At 42.4% G+C, this 16,401-nt stretch overlaps 2 protein-coding genes across 4 annotated transcripts; one reads left to right on the top strand and one right to left on the bottom strand.

Moving 5' to 3' along the window:
- Nucleotides 1-1,487: 1,487 nt before the first annotated feature.
- Nucleotides 1,488-7,253, top strand: LOC119291998 (serine carboxypeptidase-like 10). Of its 3 annotated transcripts, XM_037570816.1 has the most exons (14): nt 1,488-1,647; nt 1,741-2,006; nt 2,095-2,311; nt 2,827-2,949; nt 3,053-3,155; nt 3,291-3,328; nt 4,564-4,665; nt 4,962-5,042; nt 5,180-5,341; nt 5,628-5,699; nt 5,777-5,895; nt 6,020-6,133; nt 6,436-6,481; nt 6,874-7,253. In XM_037570816.1, the coding sequence occupies exons 2-14, from the start codon at nt 1,825-1,827 to the stop codon at nt 6,955-6,957; spliced, it is 1,443 nt and encodes a 480-aa protein (XP_037426713.1). In that variant the 5' UTR covers nt 1,488-1,647; nt 1,741-1,824; the 3' UTR covers nt 6,958-7,253. The 3 variants fall into 3 exon arrangements, with proteins under 3 accessions (XP_037426713.1, XP_037426712.1, XP_037426714.1); XM_037570815.1 differs by having other exon boundaries at nt 1,489-2,006; XM_037570817.1 differs by having other exon boundaries at nt 1,491-2,006; nt 5,201-5,341.
- Nucleotides 7,254-8,082: 829 nt separating this feature from the next.
- Nucleotides 8,083-14,686, bottom strand: LOC119291997 (pre-mRNA-processing factor 19-like). Its single transcript, XM_037570814.1, has 18 exons — nt 14,554-14,686; nt 14,346-14,431; nt 14,190-14,261; nt 13,260-13,322; nt 12,670-12,756; nt 12,000-12,141; nt 11,806-11,924; nt 11,451-11,567; nt 11,245-11,340; nt 11,101-11,160; nt 10,801-10,875; nt 9,693-9,797; nt 9,501-9,617; nt 9,314-9,400; nt 9,101-9,197; nt 8,884-8,935; nt 8,688-8,758; nt 8,083-8,598 (listed from the first exon to the last, which is right to left on the bottom strand). Exons 1-18 carry the CDS (start codon nt 14,564-14,566, stop codon nt 8,480-8,482), a joined length of 1,578 nt encoding a protein of 525 aa, XP_037426711.1. The 5' UTR covers nt 14,567-14,686; the 3' UTR covers nt 8,083-8,479.
- Between the last annotated feature and the right edge of the window lie 1,715 nt (nt 14,687-16,401).

Below are 16,401 nucleotides of genomic sequence, written 5' to 3'. Positions count from 1 at the left end.
TAAAAGCTCATCCATATGCTGTATACTCCTTGGTACTCCTAGTGAAGCTATCAAAGTCGCATCAAATATCGTCGGTAGCAGCCAAGTTGCGTGCACATGTTGGTTGGTGCTATGCTGGGTCGCTGTGGATGGATGGGGTCGATCGACATGAACGCCGCGTTAGAGCATCTACTACAATCATATATGACAAATATGGCCTCTTAAATATCCACGGACGCGTCCGGGCATGGACATGGGCAGTGACCGGGCACGTCTCAAATTTCACTTGTTGCTTCGGATATCTCATACTCGATTCTTATATGCATACAAAGACATGCGAAAAAAGTAAAACCTACGTACTGTGTCGATCCTAGCTACTCCTCGTCGGAGATCATGGCGATCTCCGTGCCCGGCTCCGGCAGCATGGGCGGCAGCTGCAGCTCCGGCTGTTGTACTCTGGCCTCCTCCACCTCTATCTCCGCGTTGAATTCGGCAAAGAGCGTGTCGGACCCCGCCTGCTCCCTCCGGAGGAACCCCCGGTTGGCCTTCACATAGGTCTCATCCTGGATGGACTCCAGGATGGCCTGCTGCTCGGCCATCTCGTCGGACTAGGTGACGGCGAACTCCGCATCCGCCTGCTCCATGTTGAAGGCTGGCACCTGCTGGTCCGGCTCCTCCGCCTCCTCCACCTCTATCGAAGTCATCTCCTTCTCCTTCTCTTCCCCCGGCTGCTCCTCCTCCTCCTCCGGCTCCGGCTCCGGCGAGTCCGGAGGCAGGCCGGCAACGATGCGGGCGGCGGGCGGCTTGCCTTGCCCGGATCTCTTGCTGGATCTCGTAGCAGTGCTCCAGCGTCAGCATGTCGTAGTAGGTGATCTTGCTCCATACCATGGCGTGGTGCCAGAGCGTGGGCAGAGCGCCGAAGCAGGAGATGGAGGAGGTGGATGGCTTAGGGTTGCGGGACGCAGTCCGGCTTAAATACTCGGATTTGGTCTTGAACGGCAAGCCGGAGCGGCGCCACGCGGCGTTCACACTGCGACGACGGATGCGGCGTCCGCGGACCGCCGGATTTCCGGGCGTTTTCGCATGGGACCCCGCCGTCAGACCGATGTGGCGGGCATGCCCGGGCGCTTCATAACAGCCCCATATTTAGGCTGGATATGAGGGTGTCGATCAGCCGGACGTTTGAGGCACGTTTAAGATGGCCGTCTGGTAAAAAAAAAAAGACCGGACAGTGACAGGGACGGCCCGGGTGTATGCTCTTCCGGTACGTCGGCGTCGACGTCCAGTGTGTAGCGTACTACTGCAGCTGACCCATCTTAATTAACCCAACTACATATGCATCCACCGTGGTTATGACGACGTGACAGCACTGGACCGCTCACCAGTGACTCAGCTGTGACGCTCACCATGTAGGGAGGGTAGCACAATCCTCAACGCCGCTTCTGCCTGCCTTGGACCGCCGAGTAACTCTGCCTGCCTGAATTTAAGTGATGGCGCGGGCGTCCATTTGCATAAATCCCCGGTAACTCTGCCTGCCTGCCAGTGCCAGTAGGTGTAGCGCCACTGCACAACAGGGATATTTTCACTGTTTTGACCCGTCTGATTAAGTTTAGCATGATTTGAGGGGTACGCGACGACGATGATGCTGACCTGACCTGACTCGTACAGGTAGTGCATGCATGTTTTTCATGGTCTCTCTCATGTGTTGATTCACACACGAGGGTAGGTACGCTATTCAATTCGTCTCTCGTACGTGTGTAGTACTCCACTAGCAGATGATCAGTCCCAACATCGATCCAAACAAATCAAGTCAGCTAGTGCAAAGCTTGCCACATAGCTAAGGCGATGGAGTCAAGCTTAGCTATGGCGACGACGCCGCCGCCCCACCGGCCGCCGCTTGTGCTCTTATCCCTGCTGCTGCTCCTCCTCCATCCCTTCTTCTCCGCCGCAGCGCCGTCTATCACCACCAAAGCCGTGCCGCGGCTGCCCGGTTTCAGCGGACCCCTGCCCTTCTCCCTCGAAACAGGGTGCGTATACTATACATGTGCTCTGCTCTCTGTCTTCTTCCTCCTCCCGCTCCTCGGATGATGATGATGCAACGTCCACGTGGTGCAGGTACGTGGGGCTGGACGACGGCGCCCAACTCTTCTACTACTTCATCCAGTCGGAGAACGACCCGGAGGAGGACCCCGTCCTTCTCTGGCTCACGGGCGGGCCCGGTTGCTCCGCCCTCTCAGGCCTCGCCTACGAGATCGGCCCTTTCAACTTTGACTTCCATGGCTACATGGGAGGCCTGCCTACTCTGCTCTACCAGCCATCGTCTTGGGCAAAGGTGAAACCTTTTTTTCTGTTTTGTTATGAATTTTATGTTGCGGGGTTAGTTGATGGGAATTTTTTTGTTTTTGCCAATTTTTCTTATGCCATTCTAGGTTTTCACATTTCACTTTTGCCATTCATAGCTTTTGACAATTATCACAATTGCCATTGTGTGGCAAAAGCAAAATAGTTTTATTTCATTTTTGCCACTCTTAGCTTTTGATAATTATCACAACTGTCATTCTGAAAATTTTGCTCTTGCCACGGGAATGGCAATTGTGATAATTGTCAAAAACTAAGAGTGATAAATGTGAAATGTCAAAATCTGGAGTGGCATATAGAAAATTGGCGGAATCTAGAGTGGCGAAAATCAAATTTTCCCTTTGATACAACAAAATTAAGAACCCCTCCTTCCGGCGGAGAAATTGTAGTGTGTAGTTGCGTAAAAAATATGCTCCCTCCATACCACAATGTAAGACTTCTTTTTTGCAAGCTATGTATTGTAATGTGTTGCTTCCGTATATATTGTAGGTTAGCAACATCATCTTCGTGGATTCTCCGGTAGGAACAGGCTTCTCATATGCGACCGGAGACAAGAGAACCATACAGAGTGACACAATTGTTGTTCAGCAGCTGCACATTTTCCTTGAAACGGTTGGTTACACTCTCCACCTGCTCTAATCTATATGCTTTTTCGACTAGAATGTACAAGTTAACATATCGGTACAATTTTCCAATTGTTTCCTTGTCTTCACAGTGGTTTGATGAACATCCGCAGTTCTTGCCAAATCCACTCTATATTTCAGGTGATTCATATAGCGGCTTAATCATACCTTCTCTTGCTATGAAAATTGCTAAAGGTAATTGATCAATTCCTTCACACTCTCCATCTCTATCAACACCGATTATTCTCCTTAATAGTTTATTCAAAGCCTGTGGATTTCTTTTGTGAGCATGAAGTGCGTCTTTTAACCTACATGACGCTTTCATTCTAGGGATAGAACTCGGCAATGAGCGACTCATTAATCTCAAGGTATTACTTTAATGACTTCTCTTGCAACATATTATTTTCAAGTTTCATATTTGTGTTCTTGTGATGTTTACCATTCTCTTTCCAAGACCTTTAAGATCATCTCTAGTGGTGGATCGACTCAAATCAAAAAGTAGGAACTTGGAATGGTTAATTATTTTGCTCCAGTGTAAGAACAAGCTCCAACAACTAAACATGGAGATCATATGGAATAGAAAATAAAATGTGCTCCTCCATGGTCCCTATCCCTTTGCACGGATGAAACACAAGGCGCTCTGGTGTGTCGTTTTTCTCCTCTGAACATTTAGCATTGGTAGCTGCAATTTGTGTAATCGGTTTGAAGGAGTTTTAAATTCGCTTTTGGTCAACACTAGAGATGGTCTAAGATCTACTTCTAGAGTTTCATGTCTACACAAGTCTTTGTTGCTTACATCTAAGTCAAATAATTGAACAAATAATCTTACAGAAAATGAATTGATAAGGCAGGGCCAGGTTCCCTTTGTATCAAGGCCAAGAAAGTTTTGTTTAATAACACAACATTGAAAACTGTAGTTTATGTTTTAACTTAAATATTTATGTTCAAACATGTATCTGGATCAGATCTATGAATTTATTAAACTTCAATGGTTTCAAAACATGGTTACAATGGTTGGGTGAAATTCACCCCCATGCCTTTTATATGGTCATTGATGCTTTTTTTGGGTGGTTGAACCTTTGCAATGACCTTTGGAGACTGGTTCTTCTAAACATGGGTGCATTGTACCCTTGATAAACAATATAAATCAAAAAAGTAGAAGAATAAAATAAATCCTGAAATTGTTTGGCTTCAAATATGCACAAATGTGTTAGGTGCTTACAAAATTTGATGGCAAAATGATATCCGAGGAGCTCCAGATAAAAAGTAGTTTGAGCATTTATGAGTGCTGTGTTTTTTTTAGCTCATAGGCTGTCATTTCTCCATGAACTTTTGTAAGCACCTAAAACATTTGGGCATCTCTGAAGCCACAAATTTTCAGATTTTTATTTGATTTTTCTTCTTCTATTTTTTATTGTTCATCGTAGGTTAAGCTAGAACTTCTCCATGACCTTTGCTTATTTGTACTCTCAGATACAGAGGTTGACCAAGGTTATTATAATATGTTTAGCATGCTTATAGATATGTGAAGTTGCGATCCTTACATAAGCTTTGTAAGGAAGTGAGAATTCTACCAACATGGAAATTTATCTTAATTGATCAGGGTGTCATTGCTGGCAATCCATTAACCGATAACACGACGACCTTCAACGCTCGAGTTCCATTTCTTCATGGGATGGGAATTATACCAGATGAACTCTACGAGGTGATATATAACTAAATATTTAAGTTTATCATTTCTTCCAGTAATTTACGTGCATGTTGTACGAAAATGACTAGTGCAAAATTACATTTGGTATCGGCTTGCTTCTACCTCTCAAGTCAAAGATAATGCCTCTCGGCCGGAATTAAAATTGATATCAATTAACTTAAATACTGAATTTGGTCAAGTGCATCACTATCGATTTGGAATATCATGGAACAATATATAGTTCACCTATAAATCAGTTAGTCCGCGGGTGCATAAAATATGATTAGCTTGTATTATTATTCACCTTACAGGCTGCTCGTGAAAGCTGCGGGGGGGAATACCGTTGGGCATCGAACGCCCACTGTGCCGATTCCCTCCAAGCCATCCAAGAGGTGAGTGCCAGTACCAACCACGAATTTGTTGATTATCCCGGTAGCAACGCACGAAACACTTAGCTAGCAGTAGTAGCTTGATTTTTTCTAAAATAAATTGCGGGGAGTAGTAGCTTGCTAGCTGATGACTTGATCAGTATTTTTGGTTTGGGATACAGTGCATGAGGGGTTTAAACACTGTACACGTCTTGGAGCCAGCGTGTGAAGAATATCCAAGCCTCACCATTCACAAGCAGCAGCCGTTGCAAGACCATGGGAGGAAAATGCTAACAGAGTCCGCATTTTCGTCCGTGTGCAGGGTAACACTTCCTCCGTCTGAAAAATCTTGTCTTAAACTTGTCCCTTAAATGGTTGTATCTAGCACTAATTTGATGCTACATACATTCATTTGAGGGATAAACTTTTTCGGATGAAGGAGTAATAATCATTTTGGTTTATTCTCAGTTTTCATTTTCATTTCTTGTTCCCTTGTATTCATTTATTTATTTATTTCCAAAAAAAGTAGTGCTTTGATTTTGCTATTCTGATTGTGCGGTGTTAAGTGTATCGACATCTTACTTGTTGCGCTTCATTTGATTGATGCAGAATGCCACATACTTCCTATCCGAGTTATGGACAAATGACGAAGCTGTAAGGGAGAGTCTGGGTATTCACAAGGTAAATAAAGAAGCCCCTCTTCCCTCCATAACGAAGGTCTTATTTTATTGCATATGGTCGTATGTACTACTGTGCAGGGAACAGTTCCATCATGGCTACGATGTGATGTCAATCTACCTTACACACATGAAATCACCAGCGCGGTAGATGATCATGCAGCCCTGATTACTAGAGGATACCGGGCTATGATATATAGGTATGCATGCAGCCTCTCTCTGATCCCCTTAATTATGGAAATATATATAGTACACTTGATTGAGCAGAGTCGCTTAATTACCCCTGCAAGAACTAATTAGATTCGTCTTCTCATGACGCTGCAGTGGAGACCATGACCCTAAAGTATCTTATGTTGACACCCAAGCATGGATCAGACGACTTAAGCTGCCCATCACAGATCCTTGGCGACCATGGCATGTGGACGACCAAATCGTGGGGTAAGGACACCCACCCACAACTTATTGTTCTGGCTCTAGTGTTGGGTGGAAACAGTACTGAGTTTATTAGTGGAAGTGAACAGTCGTGGTTCATTGTGTGCGCGCGCAGTGAGTATTTCATACTACATATTACTGCCTCCGTTCCGAATTATAAGATGTTCTAACTTTTTTTCTGAATCGAATGTATGTAGACGGGGTTCAGTATGTTTGTTCACTCATTTTAGTCCGTATGTGGTCCATACTGAAATATCCAAACCATTTGGTGCCTTATACATCGCTTTTGTTTCTCATAATTTGAACAGATACACAAGAACTTTCTCCAACAATCTGACATACGCAACTGTAAAGGTACGTGTGGTTGGATTTAGTTTACCAAAGCTAGTTAGAATCCGTACCAGCTTTACCAAGTACTCCCTCCATTTCTAAATATAAGGTGTGTTAATTTTTGCAGAAGTCAAACTACTATATGTTTCACCAAGTTTATAGAGCAAAATACCAATAACAACAATAGCAAATCAGTATAACTGGATACACCATGTCATATATTTTTAATACTTTATTTATTTGGTACTGTTTTCTATAAACTTGGTCAGAGATAGAAACATTTGACTTTTCAAAAAACTAACACCCTTTATATTTCAAAATCGGAGGGAGTAGAATGCAAAAAGGAAAATTTGCAGGCTAGTAGAATGCAATTTAATAAATTATGAGCTGGTTAATTTAAATAAGTGCGCATGTAGGGTGCCGGACACACAGCCCCGGAGTACATGCCAAGGGAGTGTCTTGCTATGGTCGATAGATGGCTTTCCGGTGAGCCTCTCTGAGCAGTCAACTAACGTTGCGCCACATGCGAAGGTTGAACTAGGATTATTTCAAAACTGCGACACCTATTATGGATCGAAAGTAGTAATAGATAAGAGAATACATATGTAAGATGAAAGATGTCGTTGTATATGTGTGTTGTATTGAGGCTTTCTATTGATCTTAATTAAGCTTGTGGAGGGACTGGCTTGAGAATTCCGGTGAAAATAAATAAGCTCCTATGCGGAAAAGCTCTCGAATATGGTTTCTTTTTTGCCCTATTTTTTTAGATTATGAGATTTGGGTGGGTTTATTTTCATGATGAGCTTATGCAAAAGTCTGTAATGGTGCCGATGTGTAATGCTAATCAAGGGATTTAGCTAGGCCTGATTGAGTATAAGAGCTGAAGTAAAAGAGACTCGTGTGATGGAACCCAAGACAACGAGCAGTATTTTTCTCGTTCGAAGAACCTCCGAAGCTCTCTCACTTCCTTGACTCATTTGTTCCCTAGTCTCGTGGAAAAGATCAGATTAAATAACAATAAATTAAATCTTCAACTCCTCCTTGATTCTTCGCTAGTGATTTCACATTTTCCTCAAAGGAGGGCAATGAACTGCACGGCTGCTTCAAATATACCAATGCACTGGGGTCTTTTCCCAGCGGGTGACTCATATTCATTGAGTTCTTTCGTTCAGGCCCAATTATTCCAAATTGTTTTAGTTCTTTGAAAAAGCAATAGTATTGTACAAACGGGATGATTAATTAAAATATTTTGGTTGACATTTTTAAATGCGCCTAAATTTTGATTTGGCGCAGGGCCAGTGTCGGTTTTGTGAGGTACGGCCCTGTGTAATTTCTTCTATGTACAAGTCAAAAGGAATATTTCAGCGGGTTTTCGCCACATACAAAAGTTGTGTAGCGTAGTACAGCAACTGACCAGATATGATTCCATCGTGGTTAACTACATATGTAGCCATCGTGGTTAAGACGAAGTGACAACACCGTCGCTCACCAGTGACTCGGATGTGACGCCAACCTCGCTGACTGCCAAGTTCAACCACAGAAAGCGTTTTGAATGTTTAACCTCTGTTGGAAGGGAACACAATTATAACCTCGGAAAAACCAAGGCCCCGGTCCAGGAAAAACCCTAGAAATCCATGTCGACAGGATAGCGGAATCCTCGACGTCGCTTCTGCCTGCCTCGTGCAGTTCAAGTTCAACCATATGCCTGGTAATTCGACCTATACATAATATAAATCCAAAACCTAGGGTACTGTCTACACGCACACCCTATGACCCACCCCAGCTGCGGAAAGCCTTTCTGCATCCTACATATTTCGGCGCAAACATCATCATCAAACTACAAAAACATGCGGCTCACCCAGCAGGTTTGCTCAGCTACTTGGACCGCCTGGCTGCTTCAGTTCGGGGACATGCATTCCTCTTTCAAGCATATCCTGGACAAGACGCGCAGGGCTAACCACCAAAGGCAAAATGGTTGTGGCGACAACATGTATCGTCGTCTACTCATTGCTCCGCTGATTCTCATTTTGCCACCTCCATCTGCTCATCTCCAGGGAGCCCGAACACGCGCAGGTTGTGGTCCATGGAACCTACGGCCACATACTTAGCATCTGCCCCAAACTTCACCGATGTCACTTTCCCTGGAAAGGACAGGCACAGCCATGTTAATTTACCCTCGACAAAGGAACCCGCGACACTGGACAAGAGCAGAAGAAATACTGTATCAAACCTGTGCCGGATAAATCTGGTAATGTCTTGACAAGATTCCATTCCGTCTTGACATTGGCCACTTGGTAAACCCTGCAACCATTATGCACAAGAGGTTATATTCAGCGCAAAGCTAACAACGTATCGTGAGCTGAGCCATTTCATTTCTTACAGTATAATAATACCAAGCAGCTAAGTTGGATCGGTCGGTAGCATACCTTATATCAGAACCAGCAACGGCGATATAACTTCCACTAAAGTCAAACTCCACTGCAAGAGAAAAATGTCTTGTCATTCATGAAAATACGGATTCTGGTTGTATGGAAGCCTTATTTCACATTAATTTGAGCAGTTCTCTTCCAAATTTCAACTTGCAATTTATGTAGAAACCCGGTACTTTCGTATTTCTTTTTAAAAAAATAGAGATCTCCTTACCAGAACTTGTTGGTGTGTCTGGATCGTATGGAGACAGGGTCCTAAAATTCCTCAATTTTCGTAGATCCCAAAGCTTGACACCATCAAGGGCTGCGGTCTGTAAAGTGATGGTGGAAATATCAGTATGAAACAGCAAGTGATCCAGAGTTATTGTGCAAAGATCTCGACTTCCACAGAATTCGATCTTATAAGAAAAGAAAAGAAAGAACATACCGCTAGGAAATATCCATTTTCTGAGAAGGACATAGCAGTCACTGTTCCAACATGCCCGACCTCCCCTTCAAACTTTGCAACCCTTGTCTGCAAATATAAATTTTCAATCACGACATGAGACATTAGAAGAGGATGGCATGGACGTCAACCTGAATATAATCTGAATAGTATTTTTGCCTTGTCTTACCTGAGATTTTACATCCCAAATTTTGATAACACCTTCTGACGTGCCTGTTCCAAGTATAAGACCGTCCGGGTGGAAAGCTGCTGATGTGTATCCATCTTGTCCAGAAGCCTCGCCAACCTGAATAACAGCACTTGTCAAAATGATAAATCTCTAGATGTGCATGCTTCTGGAAATTTAGGCAAAGTACCAGACCTGTGTGAGGCAAGACCCTGTTGAAATATCATAAAAGCACCATGTGCTATCTCTGGAGGCAGTTGCAAAGTATTTCTGACTAGCATGGACCGTCACAGCTTCAACCTGGTACATTTTCAGAAAGAAAAATCAGAACGTAAGATAATACAACGAGCAGCATCAACAGCGAGATTATTAAATAACAAAATACAGAAAATGCACAGGATCCACATGAAAAGAATGCAAAAACATCCTCTGCTAGCTAGCATCGCTGCATGCACGAAAAGGGAACAAGCCAATAATATTATAGTTCTTGAGAAAAAACAAAAACTGGAGTCTCTAGCATATTGCAGACTATTTTCCTATTTATCCGAGCTCATTCAACCAACAAGTAGAACTGACAATATAGCAGCAAGTTCTATAGCAAATTGACTGCCATGCAACAGCAAGTTCTATAGCAGATTGACCGTCATGGATGTGAGCAGCTTATTGGTTACTCCCTCCATTCCAAAATAAGTGTCATGGTTTGTAACATGTAATTTTATGAATTGATACTGAGTTGATTATTTGTTTCCAATCTTCATGTATTGGGCTACTGGCTATGTAGGCTAAGTATTAATATAATTTCATTATGAATAACCAAGAAGTCTTCTCAAATCCCTTAAAGTCCAGCTCCAGTCTCTTCCTTGACCAGCTGCTTAGGCTAAGTATTCATATAATTTTAACCAAGAAGTCTTCTCAAAGCCCTTAAAAGTCCAGCTCCGGTCTCTTCCTTGACCAGCTGCTTAGGCTAAGTATTCATATAATTTTATTATGAATAACCAAGAAGTCTCCTCAAATCCCTAAAGTCCAGCTCCGGTCTCTTCCTTCACCGGCTGCTTAGGCTAAGCATTCATATGATTTCATTATGAATAACCAAGAAGATTTCTCAAATCCCTAAAGTCCAGCTCTGGTCTCTTCCTTGACCGTCTGCTCTAGATTTACCCATCCCTGCTCACTCACTCACCCCCAACCCCTGGCCACCAGTTGGTGCCTAATAAAATTTTGTGCACACTGTAACGCAGAAAGGTCGATTGCAAACATCAAATAAGCAGGCATTCACCAGAAACAAATGTCAATGCAAACTAACCTCTGCACCATGATCTCTCATTGTGTGCCTGCAACCATAACTTCCGTCTTCATTGCCTTGCCATACACGGACAGTCTGCAGAGTTTACAAACAGAAGAGTGAAGCCTATAATGATGAGTTGTGTGATGATTATGGTATTATCAGATTACTGGGTCAATAAATTATCCTTTAATCATTTATGTAAGGGAGCCCAAATCATCAGAATGAAAACTTAGTGAATGCAAAAGGTTTTCTAGAACTGATATTGATATAGCTAATATCACATTAATGATTTACTTTACTACTATGCAGTAGGTGTACCTTATCTGCTGATCCGGTTATCAAAAGCTCATCCCGGGGAACAAATTTCAAACTTGTAATCTGTGCATAGGAATAAGCTATATTAACATATGTAGATGTAAAATGATGGGGAGAGAGTCAGTGAGTTTGAGTTTGGCCATGGACCTTCTTTGAGTGATCAGTGAGAGTGCACAAGACTTGACCCGATGGCCTATCAAAAAGAACTGCGTTTGTATCGATACCCCCAGTAGCAATAATATCCTGGTGATAAATACAGAAATCAATTAGGTAAGTAAACAACAATCATTGCAGTGTCACTATTCAAGCATACAATTTACCACTTTTTCAAACTAAACTTGAAATAATCTGACCTTTGAATGATGAATATCAATAGATAAAATCCCTGGTTTGTTTGTCTTATGAAGTGGATGACTGGAGATTTGAGTATATCTTTCAAGTGCATCAATTGGTGCCAAACTTGGAGGTACCTGACAAAAAACAGAAATTAGTGTACCATTTCAACAAAACAAGACAAAAAAACAAGTGGGTAAAAACCACAATTATTTTTGGCATATAATGTTTATATGATCTGATCTAGAAGGCATGTAGTACACAAGTTTAGAGAGGGACATATCAAGTTTCCTATGAACTAAAACAGGACATGTTTGACAAACAACAAACTTCAGGTCCTCCTTTAATTGATTGTTAGGGAGAAGAGATGCACACCTGCCGTTTCTTGCGCTGTGCTGAGAGCACGGAATTGCATTCTGTTAATTCATCGATCATGACAGGATTAATACCAGGACGTATCTTCTTCCCATCAGGACCCACTTCATCTTCCAAAGCTGTGTATCCAGGAAAGAGGATTAGAACAAAACAGACAAAAAAGTTAGCTTTTGACATGTTAGAACGGTGAAAACCTCTTTTCCCATTTGTAACAGCAGCTACAGGCGCAGGTCCTGCAGCTGAAATAGGAATCTGCCTTTCAGCTTGAGCCAAAAGTGTCCTAGACTCATCTCTTTCCTTCTTTAGTCTGGCGATAACACGGCAAGCAGCATCATGCTGGAAATGGGCAAAACAAGCTAGTAAAAACCAACGGGTACATGATGATCATGCTCATGAAAAAAAAAAAGGGCAACCTGGTGCATGTAGCTCCCGCTTGCGCAGGGTCCAGGGAAGGGTCCGACCACTTTGGCTCTATAGTACGCAGCCTTTCCCTACATTTCTGTAAGAGGCTGTTTCCAGGACTTGAACCCATGACCTCATGGTCACAAGGCAGCAGCTTTACCACTGCGCCAAGGCTCCCCTTCTAGAAATAAAGCGTTTCTAGAAATAATTTATGGAACCTCCTATCCAAGTGATCCACAAAGATGTCCTAGCTATGGCTGTATAAAGCTCCGAAATCCTCTAAGCACATTCACAAACATCCATAAGGCTGAAATGTCAGAAACTTAACTAGCTGGCAACTGCGAGGTTTTATCAAGATCCTGATATCAAATGGCACTTGCACTTTTAAAGGAAGAATACTTTATTGTTGAACACAATAAAAAAGTGTATAATTCAAGACACTATTTGGAAAGATTGGAAAACCTGGTATAACGCATGACTGAGCTCTTGTCTTGCTGTATGTAGCTGCTGCTCCAAAGCAAAATTAGACAGCATGAGAGCATCCCACTCCTGCAACATCAGAGGAAAGAAGTCTTAATCTGCACTTGCAGCTCGATAAGAATTCCCAACTATTTAACAACAGAAAGATCAAATGCTTCACCATACCCATTACCAACAATCTGGAAGTACAATAAAAGCATAATACTTTTGTACAGTTTAGAATATCTCAATATTATTACGGTTTTTCATGGCACTAAATACCCACATAAAAAAGGAAGTGACTTCAGTAGTCTTACATAATGAAAACAAAATCATGAGTCGTCTTAAAATGTCAAAGAGCAAAAGGGAAATTATGTGAGCCAAATGTGTTCATATTCAATTACTGCTCATTTCTTCCTATTTGAATCTAAACATAAGCACATTGTGAATCATATCCAGTCTTTAGGCAAAAGAACTTAACTTGATTCTTAAAAGTTACAACAATGGACTCCAATACAAAGAACATGCTTAAGAATTACTATGACTACAAAATCAAATATATAAACTGTAAACAGAAGGAAGCAGGCACTCACATTCTGAAACATACCAAGGAGTCCAGGGACACTTGCAGCTTGCAGAGGTCTAGGCTTAGGAATCTGCAAAAACGATAGTTCTTCAATTGACAGCTATACACAACATATGAGAGTACGGCAACTAGTTTATTTTAACAAGGTATGAGTGTCAGCCTTAAAAAACAAGTAGGATGTCGATTTCTTTTGCCATTCTCTAAGCTAGAAGTTTCAGCCCCACAAGTAATGGTGCATGCATACATGTTGAGTCAGGTTTATCAATTGTGGTTTGGATATAATAGATTATCACAAAGATCAACCCTATCTAACAAACCAATATTTCAATCAACTGGTGGTTAATACTTAATACATGATTACTGTTTTAATTTCAGTACACGCTCATGGCTAAAACATTTATGTAGGTAATGGACATTGTGTGGAAATACAGGTGCCTGCTCGAACGCATTTACCCAGTCAGTGCAAATGGCGACTTGAACCATGCAAAAGAATACAAAATCACCGCAAATCCTAAAACCTAATTTATTGTCCTTGTTCCATTATGTAAGTCTGATTGAGAACCCATCAGATATCTTTCTGAAGTAGCAAAACCGTACTACGAGACAGGCTAATTCCTTCCCGGGGTTACTAATAACATATGTGGAGAACCTTCGACCCGAGAATCCTGAACATGATGGCTAACTAATATGTCCTCCACAAGTAAGATACTGTCACCCCATACATACTAGTAAGATGTAACAATAAATTGCCACATGGTGTGATTGTAAGTCAAGGACTACCAAACACCCAATCCAAAGCAGGCGACTACAAAGTGTGGCACTAGCAGGCATCGGCGAGGCTCATGACCGAACCCTAGCGTCTGAACAGGTTCTCCAGAACAACAAGATAAACACTGGAACCGCATTGAGGGAAAGAGAAACAGTTTGCGGGCCTCACCTTGTCGGTCTTCACCGTCACGAGGTCGTCCATGGCGAGCTCCTCCTTGGTGACCGGGCACTTCCCATGGTCCTGGGGAACCAAAACCAAACAGATTCAGTGCAAAGGTCCTAGGCCAACCAAAACCAAACCTAGAGCGGGGGAGACGGTGGTGACCTCGACGTAGCGCTGGATGAGCCTCCGCTCGAAGAGCAGCCCCGACTTGGTCGACAAGACCGGGTCCTCCGGCACCTCGCCGGAGACTTGAGAGGGGAGGGAGCAGCGGCAGGAGGAAGCGGCGGGTTAGTGCTTGGAAATAGGAGAGGGAGCGGGGCCGTAGAGCTAGGTTTCGGTGGTAGGGATGGGGCAAGAGACGAGGGCTTACTTGCGCAAATCATGGCGGCGGAGAGGGCGGTGGTATCAGCGGGCGGCTGCACCTCCAGAGGGCGGGTTCTCCGGCGGCGGCAATGGTGGTGGCGCCGACGAGGTGGGGGTTTTGGTGGAGGGAGGGGGTGGATTTGCTCGAGGCGCACGCTGGAAACCTTTTTTTTTTCAGTACCGGAAACTATGCGAGTCCTTTGCTAAAGTGGGCTGACCCGCAAATCTTGAACGGTCCAACAGCTCGGCCCATTCGGCCCGTACATGAGATTGTTCGGCCTATCCAGTTTTTTCTCAAAAAAAAACTATCCAGTTGGTTGTGTTGGCGTTGGGTTTGCATTTTCCATATTTGGAAAACTTTTGTGGTTGCATGGTGCACATGAAAAAGCAATGGAATTTCTTTGCATACGACATTTTAAATAGCAATTTGATCCACTCTCATTTTTCAAGTGGCGATTTGAGATGTTATCTCTGCAGTATATTCGTTCAACTGTGTGTCTCGCCAAATGGCGCATTGCTACTGTGAAGGTTGAGATCATGGGAAAATGGCATTACTTTTTACTAAACGACCCCTCAAGAAACTTAATTCGTTCACTGACCCTCCAAAAGAAAAAACGACCCCTCGAGAAACTTACCCTGGTCCTGATCCAGCAGCGGGCAGCAGCCAGCAGGCATGGTTCAGTTTCAAAGCCACAACCCACATATTCAGGTATAATTGCTAATAGGATGTTAATTAATCCTTCACTTCTGAAATTGGGACGTCTCCTCGCATGCCAATTCTTCTTTCTTAGTCCAATTGGATACATCCATCGCTGCAGGCAGGAGCACAGTTTTCTTCTCGTGATGTTAATTAAGCTGGCTGCACTACAGTACATACAGACAAAAGTAAGTTAGTCTGAACACTTGTCTGCCTATTTAACTATAGTGCAATTAGAACTTGTTTGCATTCGATTGTGAAATTTTGACACGAGAATTTGCAATTTTCCACTTACATTTGTAATTTGAGAATGATTATAAATTTTGAATTTACTACATTGAACATTATCTATAAAGAATAGTACTCCTGTAATTTGTAAAGTTTCTTATCGTTTTCTATTTTCTATCCTCCATATATCTTAGATTTTTCCACAATATGTTGAACAATTTGTACTCCTATATGTTGAACAATGCCAAGTTATGATCAAATTTGATGAATATAATATATTATGCAATATCTTTTATATAGTTTAGAACTAGTATAATATATTACTATAATCGGTTATATGCGCCAGAAGGAGGACTATAAGCTTCCCAAAAGAAATTCAAAATTTGAATACACAATCTTCAATTCCTGGTCCCGCCCCTACTCGCACGTCACTACCTTGACGGGCCACGGCCTAGTAGCGCTAGCTCTCCTGCTCCTCTCACGTTGCTGGCCAGCATGCATCGCTGCACTTTTTCTCACAGCTCTAGCTTAAAAGAAGACAACGACGACTGGCTGAAAAACGGCTCTCTGTTTTTTGGTAGATTTGATTTTTTTTCACAAAATCAGAAAACATTAACAAATTTTAAAAGATGGTCGTGATTTTTTTAAATGTTCATGGGTTAATATTCACAATTTTGAAAATATGCATGAATTATAAAATATGCTTAGTATTTTGAAAAAGTGTCTGTGGATTTTATAAATATGCATGGATTTGAAAAAACATTAATGAATTTGAAAATTACTAAAGAATTTTTAAATGTGTGTGCAGAAAATTTAAAATTCTCATTAATTTTTAAAAGGAAGATAAAAGTGGAAAGAAAAATGAAATAAAACAAACATGGAAAAAACTGAAAAGGAAACCAGAAAAGGTAAAACAGAAAAACACCGAAG

The sequence above is a fragment of the Triticum dicoccoides genome, chromosome 4B (genome assembly GCF_002162155.2).
Source record: "Triticum dicoccoides isolate Atlit2015 ecotype Zavitan chromosome 4B, WEW_v2.0, whole genome shotgun sequence".
In the NCBI taxonomy this organism is placed as follows: domain Eukaryota; kingdom Viridiplantae; phylum Streptophyta; class Magnoliopsida; order Poales; family Poaceae; genus Triticum; species Triticum dicoccoides.
The sequence above is the reverse complement of the archived record's forward strand: the minus strand, read 5'-3'. Positions and strand labels throughout refer to the sequence as shown.